This window comes from Lutjanus erythropterus, chromosome 12 (assembly GCF_056507025.1).
Source record: "Lutjanus erythropterus isolate fLutEry1 chromosome 12, fLutEry1.hap2, whole genome shotgun sequence".
NCBI classification, from domain to species: Eukaryota; Metazoa; Chordata; class Actinopteri; order Lutjaniformes; family Lutjanidae; genus Lutjanus; species Lutjanus erythropterus.
Genome location: NC_139328.1, coordinates 757,501 through 781,040, shown reverse-complemented (window position 1 = coordinate 781,040; position 23,540 = coordinate 757,501). Strand labels below are relative to the sequence as shown.

Genomic DNA, 23,540 nt, shown 5'->3' with positions numbered 1-23,540 from the left:
ACACATCACGGCGGCTGAAGAGAGAACCTGATCAGCGCTGGAGGGGAGAGAGGAGGAGGGATGCGTTAAATGAGGGTGAAGATACCTTTTTCTCAGCCGCCATTTTGATACGACACAGCAGGTTAAACCCAGGTGTGAACAGTGACCTGATTCAGGGTGCTGCTGTCATCATCACATCATCACATCAGAGCGGCTTTAAAGCATTAAAATGTCACTTTAAAACAATTCGGAACTAATGGTTAAACGTTACCGCCATCTTCTCAAATATTCCCGCCACGCAGACGCCGCGTGCTTGTTCGTTTGTTGAAACAGTTTGAACTCACCTCACCGTTAACAGATCTATCAGAACTCCTACTGCTAACGTTAGCCGCTGGTGCTAAAGTTTGGTTGGTTAATTGTAGTTCTCTGCTGAGTAAAAACTGGCGGCAGCGGCGGAAACATCAGACCGACTGATCTGATTATTGTTACAGGAGAAAAAACACATCCGTTTGTTCTGTTTCAGTCTCATTTCACTCCGCGCTGTTTCACTGATCAGCCTGAAGGACTCCATGTTTCCTTTATGCGCTCAGCAGCCAATCACAGCTCGCTACTAGTTTTCTTCGGCTTGTTGGTGTCAAACAGTTCAAATGAATTACCGCCACCTACTGGACCGGTGTTCAAACCAAAGACAAACATTATATTACAAACATATTTATTCTTTTTTTTTTTGTGTGGCAGAAATCCCGAACTGAATCTAAGAAAAAGAATGTGAGATAGAGAAGAGATAAAATAAATAACTAAATAAATTACATTATTTAACAAAAAAAATACAGAAAAAGTAGAGTAATTTATACGCAATTTTTTTTTGAAAATCATTTTGAAAAATACATTAATAAATATATAAAAAACAAACAACAAATGCATGTGAAAATCAATTAAAATGATTGATAATTTTATTTTGTTGTTTGACTTTATATTTCCACATTTACTTTCTTCTTTTATTATTTCTTTATATTTACATTTTTTAATCGACTTGTTTATTCTTTTATTTATTCCTCTTTATATTTCCATATTTATTTTCTTATTCTTTTCTTTTTATATAACACTCGCGTGACTCAACGTACCAAAAATATTCATTAGTGTAAATGTATATTTTAATCAAAATAACGGATATGAAAAACGTTTGACATTCATGACATAAGAGATGATGCTGAATGCAGCACGTGCGCATAACGAACAGCCGTTTTAAAAAAAAACAACCGTCAGGGGTTTTGAAATTTTCACTCGTTTTTCTTTTTTCGACATCTTGGTTTGAATATTCGTTGTAAATCTTGTCGTTTAGTGCAGAAACAAACCTCAGACAGACAGAAGCAGGTTTATATTAAAGATGGAGGGTAAAGACGAGCTGCTGGAACCTGTCTCCAGCTTCACCGTCACCAGTCTCAGGTGTGACCCGGACAGATGGCGGAAGTTTGTGTCAGAGGAGGAGAACCAGGTGATCTTCAATAGCTTCTTCAACACTCACGACTACACTCACCTGTTCATCTGTCAGGACACAGAGTCTGGACTGTCCGTCAGCCTGGACTTTCCCAGAGATGTCACAACTAAAGTCATCTGCGTGTCCAAGACGGGCCCTGAAGGCATCACCAAGGAAAACTCCAGAAAGATGTTGATGATCCAAGAGGTTCGGGGAGGAGACATCCTGAGCTTCATCACCTCTGTCTGTGAACAGGTAACTAACACACACAAGAATAACACACACGTAACTTCACTTAGAAACACAGGTAACACACAGGTGGACTGAGGGCGGGTAACACAGACAGACTAGCTAACTGTAAGAAAAACAAAACCAGTGATCAGGAAAAAGAAAAAATCAAAACAGCCAGGCTAGCTCTGACCTACAGCTAACAGTTAGCTCTAACTAAAGACGAGTTTGAACTCATGGCTAACAGCAATGTTAATGCTAATAATAAGGCTAACTGTAAACTAACAGTAAGTTAAGTCAGGGTAATATTCAGACCGTTGGTGTGTTAGGAGACAGATTTGGGTGAAGTGAGGCTAACCTCAATGCTAACTAAGTTAATGATAACTAAAGTCACAGCTAACTGTAACGCAAAGGGTAAGTATGCTAAGGTAATTTTAAATAGAGCCCAACTGATACTGGATTTGATACTAATACGGAGAGTAAAAATAAATGTGACACCGATATATCGGCTGATATTCTCTATGTTTGTATGCTGTATGTAAAAGTAAAGAAGTAATGAAAGCAGGATATTTTACTGTTTTATTTTACAATAAACGTCATTGTCCAAAATGAAAATAGACAGTATACTTTGATTGGTATTTTTAGTAGCTACAAATACTATAAAAATATTCAAAATGCTGCAGATAAAATAAAAACAATCTGCATTATGTTCTTTTAAAAAAGTTTTAATGTCTTCACATATTGGACTACATACATGTCAGGCCAATACTGCCAGCTGTCTGATATCAGTCAGGCTCTAGTTTTAGGTAAAAGCTAAAGGCTAAAGGTAATGTTAAGTTTAAGCTAAAGCTAATGTTGGTAAAATAAACTAGAATAAAGACAAATGATAACATTAGAGCTAGTTAAACCAGGTAAACTGATACTAGAATTTAGGCTAATACTAATAGGAAGAGTAGATAAGCTAAGTTTATTCATAACACTATGCCTACAGTAAGTTTATAACAGGTTATAAACAGTGTCAGTTTAATCCTGACATTTCTATATGACCTACAGATTGTCTTTTTCTACACATTTATTTTTCATGTTGCTACTGTCTCAGATCAGATCAAACAGCCTGTTTACATTTTCACACACAGACTCACAGTCAGTTATGTCAGCCAATTAAGAAGAGGAGAGACGCAGGAGGAGATTTTTATTTACATTATTTTGTATTTTTTGTTCTGCCACAGCCAAAAAATATCACCATGGTAGGTCATAATTAAAAAGTTGAAATTATGAGATAAAAACTTTTTATTTCATAATTTTAACATTTTATCTCATAATGTACCATGCAGATATTTTTACTTTCAGTGGCGGAAATGAGCTTCTATATCACCTTTTGTCCACAAGGGGCTCCAAAATCAACACTGTTCACTGTCAGTAAGCTAAGACTGATTTAGGCCTGTTAATAGATAAGTTACGGCTCATCTCTCCCCTCAGGTGATCTGCCCGTTGCTTAGCAACCCAGAGACCAGCCGCGGCTGGGCGGTGGGCGTGGCCGAGGAAGCTATGAGGTTCATGGAGAGACAGAAGAACGAAGCACTGGTGATGAAGGCTCAGATAGAAGGACTGACATTTCTACCTCATTATGATGTTTTCCATCACGACGATCTCCATGGCAACGCTGTCGATGTCGATGCTGAGGGGTGGTAGGAGAGAAAAACGTCTGTCTGTGTTGTCATCTCTCTGAGGCTTTGTGATTGGACAGTTGTGTCTCTCTCCCTTGACAGGAAACTGTCAGATGCAAAGCTGCTCCACGCCTGTGAGTCGACCATCATAGAGTGGGCGGAGCTTGTGTCAGAGTTCCTGCAGCAGGACTCGTCTCAGCCGCTTCTAGATGGACTGAAGCCGCTTCCCTCTGAGGAGTTTAAGTTCTGGAACAACCGACTGAAGAACCTGAAGTTCATCCAGCAGCAGGTGATGGTGCCACTGTGACATCATAATGTCCATCTGTCCATGCATCCTCTGAGTGAGGACAGTCTGTCTCTCACTGGAATCACACATGTCAATTTGGTGATGAAAATAGATTTAGTCACCAGTGTTGTTCAGGTCACACTCATAAAGAACTCAGAGAAAGGAGACAGTGTAGAGAAGTGATTATGTGTCAGTTTCTCACTGTAACAGAGACCCCAGTCTGAAGTGTGGCCCCCAGGGGCCAGTTTCACTATGATATTTTAGACTTGTATTAATTTTTCTCATAGATTAGTTTACAGGAAGTCAGACCATTTCACAAAAATAAGCTGCTAAAACTAACTGAAAGTCAAAAACAGACATGTTAACCCTAATGGTAACAGTGGGTCGCTAACACTGTTGAGAGCCATGATTTCTGTGATTCTACTTGTTTGTTCAGTTGATGAGCAGCAGAGCTCAGGAGGTGGCGTCCATCGTTCAGAAGACAGACAGTGTCTACTGGTCCACTCTGAGAGACATCTACAGAGACATCCAGGAAGGTAGAAGTCATCCATCTGTGAAATCACTCAGACTCACTTGAGACACACCTGAAACCTCTCTGTGCTCCTCCTCTCAGGTGTGATGGAGGCTGAGGATGTGACTCTGAACCTGCTTCCTCTGCAGGAGAAGCTGGAAGAGGTGCAGCAGGTGGAGTACCAGCAGGTACCTGAACTCAGTCAGAGTGAGACGAGCAACTTTTTACTGTCAGAGTGAGACAAGTGATGTTTTTTAATCTGAAAACAACATTAAATGTGTGTTAAAGCAGCAGCTGATCAGGCTTCAGATTTGATAACTTTAAACTCAACTTGACAAAATTAAAAAAAGACTTTGTTGGAGGTAATTTATTAGTTTGATGATTGTTATTTTTGTATTTATTTGTATTTTTTGTTGTAGACACTCGAGGCACAAAGCTAACAGATCAGGTCAGAGGTTATTTTGTTTGCTTTTGACCTGGAAAATAAATCACCTTCAAACATCAAATGTCTCACCTGGACACTGGACTTCTTAATTACCTACTACACTGTAGACTTGCAACTAGACTTGGACTTGAGCCATTCGACTTGAAAACACTTGATACCTTCCCCCAAGTCTAAAGAGTAAAAAGTCTGTTATTTAAAAAGTGTCAATCATGACTCACTTCATTTCCTGAATCAACGTTAACACTCTTCATTCTCAGCAAGTCAACTTGAGCTGCAGCAATTAATCAAATAATCATTTATTAATCAATTATTAAATTAATCAGCAACTATTTTGATAATTGATTAATTAGTTTGAGTAATTTTGTAAGGAACAAAAGGTCAAACTTCTCTGATTTAAAATGTGAATATTTTCTGGTTTGTGAGGACGATATCTTCACATTCATATTTTTGGCATTTTATTGACAAAACAACTGATTGATTAATCAAGATAATGATCAACAGATTAATTGATAATGAAAATAAATGTTACTGGAAAGACTTGAAAAATAGTTCCTTTGGTTGGACCTACTTTTCAACTGACAAGATCATGACAGAATTAATTATTTGATCAATCAAGGAAATTATTGACAAATTCATCAACAAAAGCAAAAATAATTGCTAGTTGCAGCTCTAATGTCGACCAGCTCCACTGTGTTTTAACCAATCAGAAGACAGCAGAGAACCATTAAGAGCTGACGTTATGTTACTGAGCTCCAGCTGGAAAAAAATGACACCAAGGATCAAAAACTCGGACGTGGTCGACACAACGTGAAGTTCAGGACGAAAAACATGCAGACAGAGACACAGCAGTTTCCAGCTTAAGTCAAAGAACAGGAAGTTGGGGCTAACGTTAGCATACTTAGTGAGCTAATGCTGAGCGAATGTTAGCTCAACAGCTCAGTCTGCTACATTAGGACTTGGGACTGACTGACCTGGTCCCACCTGTGCTCCTGCACTGCTGTGACATCATCACTGTGTGACTGAGTGTGCGTGTGTGATTGGCAGCTGGAGGCCAACATGGCGGCGCTGATGGAGGAGGTTCGTCTGGTGTGGATCAGGTCTGAGTTCTACTGTCGAGCCTGCAGGATGGTGGTGCTGCTGCAGGAGATCTGCAACCTCTTCATACACATGGTACGCACGCACACACACACACACACACACACACACACACACACACACACCTCTAAACCCTCTAAAAACAGGTGATTGACCCTTTTCCCATCACCAGTCGACCCATTTTCTGCAAAGGTTAATCAATTAACTGATTAATAATCAATTATAAAATTAATTGGAGAAAATGATCACAGATTAATCAAAAAGATTGTCACAGGAACAAGTTAAAAAATAAGTCCAAACATAGGTGCAAACCTGGAGCTTCATGTGTTTCCACCTATGTTTGAATTTTTTTTTTTCTGTTGACAAGATTGAGACAGGATTAACTGACTGATTAATCAAATCAAAGATAGATGTTAGTGTGTGTTTTTATCCAAAGGTGTGTGTGTGTGTGTGTGTGTGTGTGTGTGTGTGTGTGTGTGTGTGTGTGTGTGTGTGTGTGTGTGTGTGATATATCTTCTTCTGCTGCTGCTGTCACAGAGCAGGAAGTTCTTGCGTGGAGAGGAAGTGATGCACAGTCTGGTGTCAGGTCCTGGTCGTGTCCTGGATGATGTCAGATTGGTGATCCAGACTCTGCAGACCCTCAAAGAGGTCCACAGCCAGTGCAGAACTCAGCTGGAGGACCAGAGCCAGGTATAGTTTGCCTGCTGAGGCTCATGGGTACTGCAGTATGGAGGCTGAGATTTGCTCTGCTGTGTTCTAATAAATCCATCTGCTGCTCAAACAGACTTTTATGACAGGAAACCACTGTTACAGAAGACAAATATCACTTTCTGCAAACCAACTAAACTCCACTGACAAAATCAGTCATTTTACTTCCCAGAACACAGGAGTTGTTGTTCTACTCACGCCTCTATCTTTTTAGTTTGTGTTACTGTGTGACTTCAATGTTTTAACATGTTGGTTTGGATCTGAAGTGATGTCACTTTGTGCAGAACAAACAACTTGTGTTGATGCGTCTCCTCAAACAGTCTCCTCCTCCAGACAAACTTGTTAGATCCACTGCATTTACATTTGTCCTGTGGGGGTTTGAGGAGGAGGATGAGGGCTGATGAAGAATCAAAGTGGGTCTACGAAGATGTTTATAATAAATGTCAGAGCACAATTCAAATGTAATACAGGAAGCTGAACAAAAACTACCAATATTTAGAATGGATTAAAACTATTTTGTAATAATAATGTGGATGTTTAGTTTCCAAGTTTTAACTGTCATCAGTCTGACTGCAGGATGGACTCACACACAGCTGGGACTTTCCTTCACACCTGGTCTTCTCTCACCTAGACAACTTCCTGACACGTCTGCACAGCATCCAGGTACACACACACACACACACACACACACACACACACACACACACACACACACACACAACATGTATGTCCATGTACATAACACATGAAGTAAATTCACATGATACCATCTTGTCAACAAACCAAACCAGTAATGTTGCAAGATGTGTTCATATAAAAGAAATATATATAAAAAGATATATAAAATATAGATATATAAAAGAAATACAATTTCTGAAAATATTTTAATATACTGTCACTCTCAGTGTATTTAAAATTAGTTCAAACTCTGACCTGAACCCATTTTAAGCTGCACAGTGTGACCAGAAACTGTCCAATCAACACTGACTGTCTATCCACTGACGTCAGAGGAAATTGGCGGCTGTGTGAATGTGGTGATGTGACTTACAGACTGTACAGCTCATGGTGTGGTTTATGGTGAAACTGTTCATGGTTTATTTAGTAGTTTTAGTTTGTTGTTCCTCTCTGGTCCTGTAGGAGGTGCTGTGTGTCAGTCTGCAGCTGTATCAGCTGGATCACACTGTCCTGTCCGGGGTCAGCAGCAGGATGTGGACCGAAGCGGTTCAGGACATCTATCAGGACTTCCTTGGTCACATGACCACCCTGTCTGACAGTAACTGTGACCCCACCGACCCTGATGACCAGGTGACTGTTAGCTCAGGTTTGTGAGGAACTTCCTGTTTGACTGGGAGCCATATGAGACTCCTCCTCCTCCTCCTCTTCCTCTTCTTCTTCTCAGAGTTTCCAGCTGCACCTGGATGAGTTTCAGGCTCAGGTGTCAGACCTGGAAAGACGTCTGATGTGTGTCCTCAGCAGAGCCTTGGTGGACTGCTGCAAGTCCTCATCTGCAGCAAAGGTGCAGCTCCACAACACACTGTCCATGTCATCAAACTCACATCTGGTCTTTTTCTCACCATTTTATGGACACAACTAGTTGATTAATCAAGAAAAAGATCAGATTAACCAACAATGAAAATAATCGATGGTTTCAGCCTGATTACATTCAATTGAATACAGAACAAAGACAAGATATTTAATAAGGATGTGCATGATTCGTCAAGTATCCGATTATGTCGCCGACCTCACTAGTCGATACCACAAATATTAGTCGATTAAACTGTTTATCAATATTTAATTCATGCACAATTCCAGTTAAATGTTGCCTCTAAGGTGTTATGCAGCCGCCTCCCACCAGTCAGAGCTGCAGCCCCGTCAGATGTCAGCCCCTCTCACCCAGTGTGAATGACCCGATGGTCCATGCATCCCCAGATGTTTTCATCAGCTAAATGGGACAGATGACATCTTGTAAAACCAACGTGCTTTGGCCGTATTTTGATACAGAAAATGGAAACAAGGATGAACGTTGACTGTATCAGAATAATCTGGTATATAACGACTCGACTGGAGCAACATGTGATACATTCAGCACAGACATGGACATTAACCTGCAAGCAGAGCAGCAGCTGCTGCTAGCACTGCTAACGTTAGCCACACTGTGTGTCAGGCTGCAGCTAATGTCAGCTCTGGGTGAATGATTGTTTGCCTGCAGACTCTGTGATCCTTTAAGGTCTGAAAAAGTGAAGCATTTAGTGAGTTGTAGTCATGTTTTGTAGGTTAATGTGTAATGTTTTTATAGACCCTTTTATAGCCGATGTCATTGAGAAGCTGTGTATGCATTTCAGGAACAGAAGTAGTGGTCTCTTCCAGTCATCCAGTTGACTTATCAAGCTGCAGATGTTGAATTAAATGTTTTTCCGGCACCCAAATCACCAAAATGAAGAGCAGTTTACAAATGTTGGTTTCATGTGATAATAATATCAGACGAGTGTTGGCTAATGCTAGGAGAAAAGTGATCAACAACAGTAACAGCTGATCCATGGAGCTCATTACTCTGCTCTGATCTGCTGTGTGTCTCAGCTGCTGCAGATGTTCAGGTTCGTACTGGGCCGTCCTCTGATCCGGGATCAGCTGCGTCCTCAGCTGGTCCACCTAGTGGAGATGGTCCTGACGGAGTTGGATGAGACGGAGCTGCTGTTCTATCATCAGAGACACAAACCAGAGATGTTTAGCAGGTTCGGTCCACCCGCCGCAGCTCGACTCTGCTGGACTCAACAGCTCCGACAGAGAGCTGATGACGCTGTTGACAGCTACAGGACAGTCCACAAGCTGTGAGACACAACACAACACACATCACTGCAGACACACACACTGAGTACACACAACAGGTCACTGAATACACAACAGCAGTCTGGACGTCTCCTGACCTCAACGTGATTCAGGACTGACTGGTGATGACAGTCTGTGTTGTGTTCAGGTACCCTGACTCAGGTGAGTCCCAGCTGGTTGTGCAGAGGTTCCAGCAGATTGTGAACCTCTTGCAGGACTTCAGAGAGCAGGTGAGGACAGACTGGAGCTATCAGCTGGACTCCGACTGTGGATTCATCCTGGAACAACCTCTGATAGAACGTGATGAGCAAGACTTGCTGGGAGTCCCCTGCAGTCACGAGGTGAGTCAGAAGAGAAAAGAACCAGCAACCAGCTGCATCAACCAGCTCAAGACAAAAACATCCCTCAAGGTCCACTTCAGCTCAGTGTTCAGACTGTGAGACTTAACAGCGGCTACTGTCGCAGCACCAGTGCATTGTGGGCAAACCTCACAGAAACAAGCCCAGCAGAATTTGTGTTCTCAGTATGTCCTCAGTCTCTCCTCAGTGCATCCTGAATACTTTTATTAAATTCCTTCCACGTCTGTTCAGCAGAGGACACAGCAGAGTTTCTGTTGTGTCACTGAACAAAAACACAACTTTATAACTTTATTGACTGATTTGTGTGAAACTAGTTCAGATTTTATGGACTGATGACATCACAGAGTTCACTGGTGGACAGGTAGCTTTAGCTTACTTGTTGCTAAAATAGCTAACTGTTAGCTGCACTCAGCTGAGCGGACTCTGCACCCTCAGTGAGCACAGCTGGTCACTGGGACAGAGACACTCTCTGAGGACAACAGTTTCCTGGTGGACAGATAGCTTTATTTGTTTCCAAAGTAGGTTAGCTAACTGCTAACTGCCAGTAGCTCTGTTAGCTGTGACTCGGCCCTCAACACACCTGGAACGTGTGTGTGTGTGTGTGTGTGTGTGTGTGTGTGTGTGTGTGTGTGTGTGTGTGTGTGTGTGTGTGTGTGTGTGTGTGTCAAGCTGGAGGCGGTGCTCAGGGAGCTCAGGTATGTGAGCAGGGAGCCCGATGTGGAGCTCCGCCCCCTCGCTGCTCAGCTGTTCACCTGCAGAGATGACATCGCACAGATCTACCTGCGCCTGAGTCACATGGTGTCCTGCTACAACCAGGTACCCTCTGAAGCTGACAGGTAGGTCCAGGTGAGGATGAAGGTGGAGGTCATGTGAATGACGGTGGTCTTCCTTCAGGTGCTGAGTGACGTCCTGCAGGTGGAGCTTCCTCTGATCCAAGACCAGCTGCAGAACCTGAACCACAGTCTGTCAGAGCTGCAGGGGATCACCTGGAGCTGTGAAGGTGACTCATCACATGACTCATCACATGGCTCATGACTCATAACTCAACAAAATAATTGAAGCTGCAGTAGGTAGAAAGCCTGAAAATGGTCGATGGTTGAGTCTCATCTGAGTCAGGTCTTGTTTTCTCCGTCCTGAGCCCCTCCTACCAGACGAGCAGCACGTTTCATGCTGTTTATCGAGAGCGAGCTCGGACCATCAGTCACCAGAGAAGTTTGACAATACATCCCTCAACTCTTTACTCTCAGACCATGACTTTCAAATACTTTTCTCCACTGGTCAGCAGTTAACATGGACAGAGAGACTAATTATCTTACTGTCAATAGTGGGTCGGCTCCTCCGTGGTGCTGCTGCACACAGGTTTACAAGCAAACGTGAAGATAAATCCTGTTTTTAATTCCAGAAGTTTAAAAACCAATCGGTCAGCAGGTCTGTGATTTCTTTTTGGGTTGCTGCTGCAGAGGGCTGAAAATAAAAAAAACTTTTCAATCTCAAAAGTTTGAAACATACACTCTGAGCTCCCCTCCTACCATAAAGGAGTTGGCGTCAGAGCAGCTCTGGTGTTTCTTCTTCCAGAAGAACCAGTCTGCCACCGACCCTTTCATCCAGAGCTCCCCGGCTCTGAGCAGCTGTCTGTCGGCTCTGTGTCTCAGCTCCGCCCGGTCCTCTCGGCTCTCGGCAAAACTTCTCAACTGATCAACAGTTGAGAAACAGTGCAGCTGCACTAGTAGAACAATCAATAAGAGCCAAGAGGAGGTGAAAAAGTCTAGTTCTGTCTCAGACCTCTTGATTTGCAATATGCTGAAAGGTTATGATGAAATTATTGATCATTGATGCCCAAACAATGTTGCCTACCACATCTTCACTTCAACAGCAGTAACGTTACTTTTAATTCTCAGGAAAGAATACAGAATAATTTGTCTGTCTAGCTTGAACTTTCTGTCATGAACTAATATTCATGAGTTTTCTTTCATTTATTTTTGCCACTAAAAGAAAATTGACACGGCAGATTTTACAAAATCAACGTCTCTTTAAAATTTGTTTGTTTTTACAAATGAATTTCATTCTCCTGTTCAACACCAGAGGGAACCACAGAAGAAGAAATGAGGGGGGAGGAAGAGGGGCTTTGAACAAACAGATACAGAATGTACACACACTAACGCACACTAAATATCGAACATGTGTGTGTGTCTTTGTGTCCAGGTGTGCAGCAGCTGGTGGAGCAGCATAGACACAAAGTGTTGATGTTTCACTCCACAGTGAAAGAGGCCAGAGACAACATGGACGCCATGACAGCCATCATCCAGGTGAGTCAGTGAGCTCTGTCTGTACTGTTCGAGCTTCATTTCAACTTTTATCAACTTCTGTTCAGTCTGTAGATTTTGTCCTCTGTCACATCCATTATAATAAATTTATTGTTTTGTGTCTTTTTTATAAAGTCTAAATTCTCTGATTTCAGCTTCTTAAATGTGAATATTTTCTGGTTTCTCTGACAGTAAACTGAATATCTTTGAGTTGTGGATAAAACGAGACATTTGAGGACATTTTATGGACCAAACAACTAATTGATTAATGGAGAAAAGTGATTGACAAATTGATTGATAATGAAAATAATTGTTACAAGATTTGAATAATAGGTCAAAACAAAGGTACAAACAGGTGGAGCGCACAGATGTATGTATTTTTCAGTTGATAAGATTGTGATAGGATTAATTGATTGATTAATTGTTTTGAGTCTTTTTTTAAGTCCAGATTCTCAGATTTCTGCTTCTTAAATGTGAATATTAGTACTGTATGTATCAGGGTGTTGCTGCACCTGCAGGGCTGGGCGGAGCTTCACCTGCTGCAGCGCTCAGATGACTCACTTCTGGAGGGCGGAGCTACAGAGCAGAGCTACAGACGAATAAGAGAGGAGGGAGAGCAGCTGCTCAGGTTGGCACAGGTAAGTACAGATCACACCTATCGTTCACATTTCCACACTGGTTCATTAGGAGGAGGAGGAGCAGGAGGTCCTGATGCTGGTGTCCTGTGTGTCTCAGGTGAACAGGAGTCTGTACGGAGCAGACGACTCCTCTGAGACCTGGATCAGGTATCTGGAGCACATTGATGAGCAGGTGCAGGACAGACTGTTCCAGCTGCTGCTCAGATCACTGAGCTTCCTGTCTGACAACATGAAGCCACAGGTACACACACCTGGAGACAGAATACAGGCTCCACACCTCAAGTGTGCAGGGGCCCAGTAGAGGGCGCTGTGTTCCACACAACACAGCAGGAAGCTTTAATAATATGTTATAAAAGAAATGCAAAGTATGGATTTTGTTCAGCCAGTGTAACTGATGATTAGCTCCTTCTCATGGCTGATCACCTTAATAAAACCAATAATTTCACATTCTTATTATAAACAGAAGTTGATATACCCTGTAGTTTATACACAGAAAGATGACTGAATGTCTGACATCACTATGGCAACAAAAACAGTTCTGACTTTAAAATGTTTAGTTGTTTTTTCATCTAGAATCTTTACAAATAAACTTTTTGGATTTTGTAGAACATTTTGTCTCAGAATTCAAATTAAAATCCTTTGACAGTCGGTGGTGGAAAGAGTACTGAAAATTACTGAAGTACTGAAAACAAGTACTGTTACACTGCTAAAATAATACTCAGTTACAAGTAAAAGTACTCATGTAATGTGTACTTAAGTAAAAGTATGAAGTTTAAGTCTGAGTTTAATTTTCCTTTTTTTTAACAAACAGCTCTGTCAGACAAAATAATATCAGATGAGGTGCAATTACTGCCATGACTATTGATTAAATATCCATAGTTCCATGTTTTATAATCAATACTGTCAAAATAAGATGGTTAAGAGATGACAGTCAACTGTTTTGACTGAAGAAAATCCATATTGTTTCCCCTGACGACTGAAGATGAAAACACATCAGACTGTGTTTCATCAGTAACAGGCAGAACATGCACAGAGAACATTCAGATCATCCTCATCAACGAGAACATGAACGACTTCAAGTCACTGACTCTTTTCTCCTCATTAATTATCTTATTTTAATGAAAAAAGCATTGTTGTATTCATGTGTCTGTCTGTCTGTGTGTGTGTGTGTGTGTGTGTCTGTCTGTCTGGCTCTCTGTGTTTGTCTGTGTGTGTGTGTGTGTGTGTGTGTGTGTGTGTGTGTGTGTGTGTGTGTGTGTGTGTGTGTGTGTAGAGCTGTAGTGGTGCATTGTTGGCAGTCCGTCTGCAGATGGAGGAAACAGGAAGTATGTTTGAACCGTCAGTGGGCGGCGGCCTGTGTGACCTCCTGAAGAACATCATCTCTGACATTTACACCGCTGCCAGTCTGCCGCCACGGATCTCTGTGAGTCGCCACGACAACTACCAGGTAACTCTGACATCATTTCTGACATTGCACATTCAACCCTGTCCTGAGACCAAATTAAACCTGCCTGTCTGTCTTTCTGTCTGTCTCTCTGCCTGTCTGTTTGTCTCTCTCTCTCTGTCTGTCTGTCTCTCAGGTGTCTCTGCAGCAGAGTCCGGATCTCCGTGCATTGGAACAGGAAGTGATGCGTTGCCTGCAGCAGGTGAGTGAGGAGGCGGAGCATGTGAGGGCAGGACTGGACAGGTACTCGTACCTGTGGAAGAGCGACAGGAGGGAGGTGATGCAGGAGTTCCTGACCTACAGCAGACAGCTGGGACCTGACGACCTGGAAGCTGAGAAGGCTCCGCCCACCCTGAAAGACTTCCAGAGAGAGGTGAGACACCTGGTCAGGTGTTTTTATCCAGCTAAGAACAGTCCATACTGTTTAATTGTGGTCCTGTCTCACCTGCGTGGTGCGTTGTGGGTACAGACTTGTCAGGTGTTCATCTGATTTGTCTTTTCAGATCGAGTCGCTCCAGGGTCTGAGCAGAGAGGTGTCTCACCTGAATGATGTCATCACTCTGCACAAGTGGCTGCAGGTTGACCTCCGACCCTTCAAAGACGCCTTGCTGTCAGTCATCCAAGAATGGACACACCTGTACACAGAGCACCTGCTGGACTCTGTCAGAGACAGGTAAGCTCAACTGAGACACGCAGATAAGGTCACGTTGTTTGGGTGCTTGAACGACACCTGAACCAATAAAAAATAAGCAACAATAACAACATAACTGTATACAGTTTAAAGTTTATTAACATATTTAAATATGAATAAATACAAAACACTAAACTAAGGTGTATCAGTACAGGTGTATCAGTACAGGTGTATCAGTACAGGTGTGTTCAGCGTGTTTCCTGCCTGCTGTTGGAATCATTGTCAGCTGACAGACAAACAGCAGGAACTTCCTGCATCGTATTTTGTATTGAACAGTTTCAGTTCTGGCTGCAGTATAGGTCCTAAGCCCTGCCCCTTCCATGTTAGCAAATTGGACACGGGCCAAACTAAAACATCAAACATCACGTCAAATCAATATTTCTGTCATTTTAGGTAGTTCTAATTATGCTGTTTGTTCAAGTGTTCATTTTTTGGTTTTAATTAGTTATTTGATGAACAAAAAGTAGGTTTCACGTCATGGTTGACAGTCGGCCATCTGTGTGGGTGGGGCCTCGATACTGCGTCTCCAACCCTGATCACTACTGCACAGACTCTTCAAAATGACATCACCAGAACACAGAACAAAATGGCAGCGCTCGTATCAGAGATACGGTGGCCATCTTTGTTTATGTCATATATATGGCTAATGTTAGCTGAGTTAGCATGGCTAATGTTAGCTGTGTTAACAGGTTGATCAAAGTGTTTTTACACACAACACACTCAGTTTGACCAGTTTCAGGTCAATAAATCAACAAGTCAACCATTATTTCCTTATCATTATATTAACCCTGACATGCAGAGTCAGTGTTCACTCTTTATTTGTGTTTATTTGAATAATCAGTCATGAAACTTGCTGATTATCTGAAAATGTATCATCACTATGCTAAAATAAGTTTCCTGCTCATGAAAAGTTCTTCAAAGTTCTTGTTTTTGTAGGATAGAGACAAAACAAAATGTCCAGAAAGTCAAACTGGACATTTAAAGGAAGAAGTCCAGAGAGCTGGAAATGTTTATTAAATTAAAGGTTTCTAGACTTCAGCTAACAGAAAGCTAATGAGTGTAACGTTAACTGAAGGTTTGGTGATGGTTCTGTAACATTATCACAGGGAAACATTTAATCTGCTGTTCAGACAGCTGAGGAACCTGAACACAACCCTACAGGTAAACTCACCTGAGACCTGTGTGTGTGTGTGTGTGTGTGTGTTCAGTCTGCAGCAGGTGATTCAACATGCTGATGATGATGAAGAGTCTCCATCATCCTCTAGTTTCCCTCTGACAGACACCATCATCCTGTTAGAGGCTGCAGGAGTCCAGCTGCCTGAACACCTGTCAGCACAGCTGCAGGTAGTGACATCACTCTGACATCACTTCTCACCTTCAGTCTGTCACCTGCTCATGTCTCACCTGTTCATACGTGTGTCACTATTCAGTCTGAACAGGTTTACAGCAGCGACTGTTGTTGAGACTGACGGAGAATCATGTAGTTCATAACGTTCCCCGTTGACTGGTGGTGCATTCAGGAGCATCATGTTGTTCATAACATTTGTTCCTCTGTGTCTTTCTGTTTCAGTGTTGATGGACAGAAGAAACATCTGGAACATCAGATTCATAACTTAATTTAAAAGTCACACATTCAGTTCATTCAGAGAACAGATGTTCCACCACGAAGATTAAAACTTTATGAAGAAACAACTCATGACTGAGCTCTTTCTAACATTAATCCCACTGAGACGACTTAAATTAGTAGAAAACGTTCATTATTTCAGTTTCTTGGTGTAAATTAAAGGAGAAATCTGTATTTACTGCAGTAAAACACGTTAAGTTGAAATACAGACAGCATGTTCTTTGAAACAGAACATCTGTTAATGTTTTGGTCACACTGCCTGTTTCATATTTTTTCTCTCTACATGGAGATAAAATTAAAGCTGAATGTTTTCTGAACGAGTCAGTATCCGTTTATGAGACATAAGAAATAATTAATAATCTTTTATAAGGAGTAGATGTTTTTAACAGTTAAACTGATCAAAAGTTTGGCAGGCATTTTGGCATTTTGTGATATTTTACAGACCAGAACACTAATTGATTAATAATTTTATTAAATAATAAATAGATTGTTAGTTGCAGCACAGACTAAATGAAAGCTTGTGGTGCTCAAAGAACCAAAAAAAAAAAAAAAAGACCTCATCAGTGACGTCTCTGCAGGAATCATGACCTGGTTCCTCAAGATAATCCACAGACCTGACTGTGAGCAGCGACACAAAGAACCACAACCAGATAAATAAATGATTTAATAGAATTTCTTTCTCTTCAAAAGCTGTAATTTAATTTACACTTTCCTGTTTACACAGACAGACAGACAGACAGTGAGACAGACAGACAGGTCCAGTCAAAAGAGGCACGATGATGATGAAGATGAGACCTACAGAGAAACGTGATCTAAAAAAAATAAAACTTAAAGTCCTCATTAACACTCGGCGTCTCCATGGCAACAGAAAAACAAACATCAACTCCGTCAGCGTCCGTTTTGTCCCGCAGGCTGGAGTCCCGGCAGGCCGCCAATGTCGGCGCACAGCAGCCAATCAGAGAGCAGCTAGCGGCGGTAGACCCCAAAGGCCACCAGGCTGAGGAAGATGGTGACTCCGACCAGCGAGGCGGTGGCGGGGGCGGTGAAGAACTGGCGGTACTGGATCTGACAGTACCACAACACGGACAGCATGAGGACCAGCAGGGGGACCATCAGGCTGCCCACATTCAGGGCCACTTGCACCTGGTCTGCGGGCCGCGTGCCCGCCGCCGCCCCCCGGCCAGCATGCTGCGAGATGTGACAGTGCAGGACGCAGTTATGGACCAGGTTCAGAGAGGCCAGGGTCTGGGCGTCGTCCTGCAGCAGCTGACCCTGATAGATGAGCCGGACCTGCTGCTCCTGACCCGCAAAGTACGTCCTGAAACACACCACAGGTCAAAGAGGTCACAGGGGTCACTGGGGTCACTGGTGCCACAGATCAGAGGTGAGGGGTCAGGTCAGAGAGTCCAGTGTGCAGTACAGTGTGTAGTGGTGTGTGTAGTACAGTACACAGTACAGTGTAGTGGAGTGTGCAGTGTTTAGTACAATGTAGTACAGTGTGTAGTACAGTGTGTAGTACAGTGTAATACAGTGTGCAGTACAGTGTAGTACAGTGTGCAGTACAGTGTAGTACAGTGTGCAGTACAGTGTAGTACAGTGTAGTACAGTGTGCAGTACAGTGTGCAGTACAGTGTAGTACATTGTAGTACAGTGTGCAGTACAGTGTGTAGTACAGTGTGCAGTACAGTGTAGTACAGTGTGCAGTACAGTGTGCAGTACAGTGTGTAGTACAGTGTAGTACAGTATGCAGTACAGTGTGCAGTACAGTGTGTAGTACAGTGTGCAGTACAGTGTGTAGTACAGTGTAGTACCGTGTGTAGTACAGTGTGTAGTACCGTTTGATGTATCCAATGGTGTCCTGTGGTTTGACCTGAGCCGTCCTCTCGGTGTCATTGAGGAACTTCAGCCGGACCACCATGTTCCTCTGAGAGGATGAAGACTCTCCTCCTAGTCCTAGTCCTCCTCCTCCTCCTCCTCCTCCTCCTCCTCCTCCTCCTCCTGCTGCTGCTGCTGCTCTGCTCCTCAAACCATCACCCACTTCCGCCTCCCCCCTCCCTCCCTCCTCCCCCTCCTCTTTGTCCTCTTGGGAGGAGGTGTTGGTGGGTGGAGCTTCGGTCAGCGAGCCATCGCTCACGGAGCTGGAGGGGGACGAGGAGGAGGAAGATGAAGAGGTGTTTGTGGAGGAGTGCGGTGTGTCCTGATGGGTGGGGCCGCTCCTCAGTGAGGGGGCGGGGCCTGTAGTGGAGGCAAACAGGTGCTCTGGCGGCTCAGAGGTGCGGGTGGAAATCCAGGCGAGGAGCAGCACGAGGAGGAGCAGCAGGGAGCCGAACAGCAGCGTCACCTCGTCTCCGACGCCTTCAATCAGAGCCATCGCCCACGGCAACGCCCGGCCCGCTGACGTCAACACGGGTCACACACCTGCACACGGGGGGCGGGGCTTAGCATCAACACCTGCTGAAACTGATGGAAGGTAAATGATGTCACAGTGATTATGATCATATATCAGATGAAATTTATTTTTAAAGGGACAGTTCAACCCCAAAATCAAAACTACATATTTATCCTCTCAGGTGACACAATCCAAAAAGATTTTCTGTTTCTTAAATTACACCGTCCAATCATATCACTGACTCGAGTTATTTACTTCCCTTATTTGGAGCTTCAGAACGATTATTTTCATTACTGATTAATCTGTCAATCATTTTCTCCATTAATCAATTAATCCTGTCATAATCTTGTCAATTAAAAAATATGTCCAAACGGATTTTCAGTCTTCAACAATTATTTTTAACTGACAAGATTGTGACAAGTTTAATGAATTGATCAGTCAAGAAAATGATCAACAGCTTAACTGACAATGAAAATAACTGTTATTTGCAGCCCTAATTTTGATAAACAATGAATAGATAAAGTGTAGTATTATTATTAATATTATTGTTATTATTATTATCCTTATTAACAACAGTAATAATAATAATATGGTCTGTTTGCAGTTTGTTTAATGTGACGATTTGCTGTTTTTCTTGTCATTTCTTACAGTAAATAAACTCTGTTTCTGTTGGTTGGACAGAAAATGGACATCTGGTGACGTCATTTTGGGTTTTTTTTGTTACTATTACTTTTTTTTAAGACTAAACCATCAATCAATCGTGAAAACAATCAGTCACGTTAATCAATAAAAACTACTTATCAGTTTTGTACGAAACTAAAGTCTCATTTCACGGTTTTAAAATCAGCAGCTCTGTCTGCTGTTAAATTACCAAACCCACAGAAACTTAAAGCGATTATTGATCATTGATTATCTGATCAGTCTGGAGCTGTTTGTCTAATCAGAAAGATGTTTCTCAGGATCATCTGCAGACTGATCACAGAACAGATCGATATGATCAATATACTGAATTCACACACACACACACACACACAAACCTGACAGTCCTACCTGCGGCTCACCTGTCTGTCAGTCTGCTGGAACTCAAGTCAGATTCATGTTGAGCTAAACTCTGAGCTAACTGCTAACAGACCGACAGACTGACAGCAGGTGAGCGGAGCTACATGCTAACAGCTGTTAGCTTCAGTCATCAGCTGGTTAATAAAGTACGGAGAGAATCACCGACACAAAGAAAAGAATTTGAACTCACAGTTAAACACTAACTTCATCACAGACCGTCAGTTCTGTTGCAGGATCCTCATCTCATCACTTCCTGCTTCACTCTCTCTTCTTCTTCTTCTGTGGTTCTGACGGAACTGACGCGTCTTCTTCTCCTTCTTCTCCTGCTCCTGTAGTTTACGGTGGATGAGACGCTGCAGAGACGTTCTGCTGCCCCCGCTGGTCATCTGGAGAACAGCAGAGAACAGTTCAGTCCGTCTGTGGAGAACGTTGATGACGGTCTGTAATGTTCCACTGACGTCAGAGGAGTCTCAGTCTCTACTGCAGTACAGATACTCGAGTAAGAGTAAAAGTACTGATTCAACTTGTTTACTGCAGTAAAAGTGAAAAAGTTCAGGCTCTGAAATGTCCTCAGAGTAAAAGCTTGTCCTCTGAAGGACATTTCTACTGACTGTTTCTGTCCAAAGACAAGTGAACCTCATCTTCTCTCCACCAGAGTCTCCGTCTCTGTCTGTCTGTCTTTTTTTGGCTTAATACTTCATTTTCATCTTCTTGCCATCTTTTAGCTAGTCTTTTTGCATTATGTCTTTTTCGTCTTGTCATGACTTGTCATTTTTTTAAACTTTTTGCGTATTTTTTTTGTTTTGTTATGTCTTTTATTCATCATATTATGTCTTTTTTCATCCGTTTTTGTCTTGTTGTGTCTTTTTTTATTATTATTCTTTTTTGACTTAATATGTAAAGCTAAGAGTGGATTTGTCCTTTGTCTTTTATTTATCTGATCACAAGATATTTCGTCTTAATACGACTTTTTTGTGTTATTACGTCTTTTTTTGTCTTGCCACATCTTTTTTTGTCATATTACCTCCTTTTTCATATTGTTGTCTTTTTTTCTTATTACATCTTTTTTTTTTTTTTTCTAATTACGTCCTGTTGTCTCGTCGTGTCTTTTTCATCTTGTTAAATATTGAGGACGTGTCCTCTGTGTCCTCAGTGGGACACAAACAGACCGACAGTAGAAGGAACTGAGGACTTCTTCATTTCAAAGCTTCGTCTCCTCTGTCCTCACGTCTCTTCCTCGCGTCCCTCTATCATGTCTTCGCTGGGAGGAGCTAAGACGCGAGGACAAGTAGCAACCGGAGGAGACGAGGACATGAATTTGCTGAATGAAAATCACCAACGATGTCAAACTGATGCGGTTGTTGATCACTTGCGCCTCCTGGTGGCTGATTAAGAAGAGCGAGAAGTCAGCTGTCAGTATAAAACAGAGAATTACTGCCTCATGTCTGTCCAGACTCATATAATGTGGAGCTGCAATGATTAATCAATTATCAATCGATTATTGAATTAATCATCAACTATTATGATAATTGATTAAGCAGTTTGAAGCATTTTTTTAAAGAAAAAAAAAGTCTAAATTGTCTGTCAGCTTCTTAAAGGTGAATATTTTCTGGTTTCTTTACTCCTCTCTGACATTATACTGAATATTTTGACTTTAACCAACATTTTTCACAGTTTTCTGATAATTTATGGACAAAACAACTAACTGATAAATGTTCATCAACAGATTGGGATTCCAAGTAGAAACATGTCTCAACCTTTTTTTTATTAAAAATGACTCAAAAACAATTAATAAATTCTCAGAACAGTTGGTGATCGGCAGCTTTAGTTATTAACATTAAAACAATTTGTCATAAAATTTTAACAAATTAATGAATTTATGTTAATGAACAGTTTGAATTAATATCCATGTTTGTTTGTCTGATGATGTTAATCACTGTTTTTCTTCTCATAATTAGCCTGCGGTGTCACGCATGCGCACTCCAACCCCATTATCCAGCCGATCCTGAAGGAACGTCAAGTTACAGGAAGTTACCGGATGTCGTTTGATATCTCTTTCAAAATAAAAGGCAGATTTCAATGAGCTACTGCAGTTATCTTGAAGTAAAATCAGTCAGGAGTAAAAATTAAATACTGAAAGAAAAAAAATAATAAAGTGAAGATTAAGAATTCATTAAAAAATGATAATTACAACAATAAAATAAAATAAATTAAATTAAAAAACTGGATCAGTGCAGGTAATGGTGGGTGTGAGAAATTAAAGTGAAATTAAATATTTTTTATTTTAATTAAACAAGTTTGATTACAAATTTGATTGAAGTTTGATACAGTTTTGACATTCTTCAATAATCATTTATATAAAATACATTTAATCAATAAAATGAACACACTGATGGACATGTCTATAGTCTGTCCTCAATTCATTCATTAAATTGTCTTTTTAAATCAACAGCATGAGATTTCTGTCATGAAAGCAGAAGAAGTGATAAATTTGTTCTGAGTCCTTATTAAATATAATCATCTAATTTGAATAGAATCAATATATCACTCAGTAAAAGTGTGTATATACTGCAGTGTATGAGATAAAACATAAAACTTAACTTTAAGTTAAGATAAGATCAATTGTACTGATCCCTCATCAGGGAAATTCACTTGTTACAGCAGCTCAAGTAAGAAAGTCAAGGTGGGAAAAGGAGTGAGTGATAAATATAAATACAAATAAATAAATTGTAGAATAAAATTTCAAAAATAGAAATAATATTAAAAAAAATCTCAGTACACACACTATATACATCTTTCTTTATACAGATGTGGAAAATTATGTAGGATATTCACATATTGTAATACACACATGGTGTTTAGTATGATACCATGAAAAATATAAAAACAGTTCAGAGAAAGTTCAAACAAAATTCAGATTAAAACTGTAGCTTAGAAGAAACATCAAATGATGGAAACCTGGAAACTAATATTTATTTTAATTTTATTTTATTACATTTTGTTTATGTGCTGAAGTAAGTGTGTGATAGAATAAGGGTTTGACTTGATGTTTTATTTTTATCGCTGAGTTTTATTGAAGAAATATTTGTAGTTGAAGTGAATTTTCGTCCTTTGGAGGACATAGAGTTGGGGCTTTTATTTTGATAGTCCGTGGCAGGGTCACGTGGTGCTCGGTGTGTGACTTGACAGCAGGAGGTCAGAGAAGGAGACAGGAGGAGAGACAGAGAAGGAATGAATCATCAGGAGGACACTCACTGATGAGAGACAGTCAGAGGACATCTAAGCTGCAGGGCCCTGAACGCACCGCGGCTCCTCTGTGCTCCCTTCACGGACCGTGTCCCGGTATTTTGGGTGGTTCTGGTTCTGTGTGAATGATGCCGGATCAGATCTCAGTGTGTGAGTTCCTGTCGGAGACCACCGAGGACTGGAAGTCCCCGACCACGTCCAGCTTCACCACCCGGCTGCAGAGCTGCAGGAACACCGTCAGCATCCTGGAGGAGGTGTGTGTGTGTGTGTGTGTGTGTGTGTGTGTGTGTGTGTGTGTGTGTGTGTGTGTGTGTGCGTGCGTGTGCATGTGTGTTTGTCTGTCTGTCTGTCTGTCCTCTGGTCCTCTGAACCTGTCCTTTCCTCTCTGTCTCTCGGCCTGTTAAACACCGTCCTCCCTCCCTGGTGACCAAGGCGATGGATGAAAACAATTTGCTGAACTCGGTTTACATTTCTGAAAATTTAAAATATCGCGGTTTGGTGCTGCATATAAATCAAATTATGCAAATGTACAATATCTTGTAAATAAAAAATAACTCTTCCCCTG

General features: G+C 41.6%; 3 protein-coding genes across 8 annotated transcripts in view; 2 read left to right on the top strand and 1 right to left on the bottom strand.

The window, feature by feature from the left end:
- Positions 1 to 1,243: 1,243 nt before the first annotated feature.
- LOC146317235 (dynein axonemal heavy chain 17-like) lies at positions 1,244 to 16,594 on the top strand. Its single transcript, XM_084732778.1, has 22 exons — positions 1,244 to 1,711; positions 3,164 to 3,372; positions 3,454 to 3,640; positions 4,074 to 4,173; positions 4,251 to 4,336; positions 5,638 to 5,763; positions 6,226 to 6,378; positions 6,973 to 7,059; positions 7,534 to 7,701; positions 7,796 to 7,912; positions 8,974 to 9,224; positions 9,371 to 9,563; positions 10,251 to 10,397; positions 10,476 to 10,581; positions 11,784 to 11,887; positions 12,403 to 12,522; positions 12,620 to 12,763; positions 13,796 to 13,969; positions 14,103 to 14,339; positions 14,470 to 14,639; positions 15,866 to 16,001; positions 16,228 to 16,594. The coding sequence occupies exons 1-22, from the start codon at positions 1,367 to 1,369 to the stop codon at positions 16,231 to 16,233; spliced, it is 3,366 nt and encodes a 1,121-aa protein (XP_084588904.1). The 5' UTR covers positions 1,244 to 1,366; the 3' UTR covers positions 16,234 to 16,594.
- A 336-nt stretch (positions 16,595 to 16,930) lies between these two features.
- Positions 16,931 to 20,082, bottom strand: tmub1 (transmembrane and ubiquitin-like domain containing 1). Of its 6 annotated transcripts, none has more exons than XM_084732776.1 (4): positions 19,920 to 20,070; positions 18,261 to 18,741; positions 18,117 to 18,230; positions 16,931 to 17,599 (listed from the first exon to the last, which is right to left on the bottom strand). In XM_084732776.1, exons 2-4 carry the CDS (start codon positions 18,650 to 18,652, stop codon positions 17,248 to 17,250), a joined length of 858 nt encoding a protein of 285 aa, XP_084588902.1. In that variant the 5' UTR covers positions 18,653 to 18,741; positions 19,920 to 20,070; the 3' UTR covers positions 16,931 to 17,247. The 6 variants fall into 6 exon arrangements, with proteins under 6 accessions (XP_084588902.1, XP_084588903.1, XP_084588898.1 ...); XM_084732777.1 differs by having other exon boundaries at positions 18,270 to 18,741; XM_084732772.1 differs by having other exon boundaries at positions 18,117 to 18,741; positions 19,946 to 20,082.
- Positions 20,083 to 22,908: 2,826 nt separating this feature from the next.
- The window catches only part of asap1a (ArfGAP with SH3 domain, ankyrin repeat and PH domain 1a), a 25,111-nt gene continuing 24,479 nt past the window's right edge, over positions 22,909 to 23,540 (top strand). Inside the window, exon 1 of the mRNA XM_084731872.1 lies at positions 22,909 to 23,229. Within this exon, the coding sequence (XP_084587998.1) occupies positions 23,101 to 23,229 (129 nt within the window). The 5' untranslated portion in view covers positions 22,909 to 23,100. The remainder of the gene's footprint in view (positions 23,230 to 23,540) is intronic.

Coding starts and splice junctions, on each gene's coding strand:
- LOC146317235 (XM_084732778.1), top strand. CDS start 1,367: ATGGAGGGTAAAGACGAGCTGCTGGAACCTGTCTCCAGCTTCACCGTC. Junction 3,641..4,073: donor TGAAGTTCATCCAGCAGCAG/GTGATGGTGCCA, acceptor TTGTTTGTTCAG/TTGATGAGCAGCAGAGCTCA. Junction 4,174..4,250: donor CTACAGAGACATCCAGGAAG/GTAGAAGTCATC, acceptor TCCTCCTCTCAG/GTGTGATGGAGGCTGAGGAT.
- tmub1 (XM_084732772.1), bottom strand. CDS start 18,652: ATGGCTCTGATTGAAGGCGTCGGAGACGAGGTGACGCTGCTGTTCGGC. Junction 17,600..18,116: donor ACCATTGGATACATCAAACG/GTACTACACACT, acceptor GGTGTGTTTCAG/GACGTACTTTGCGGGTCAGG.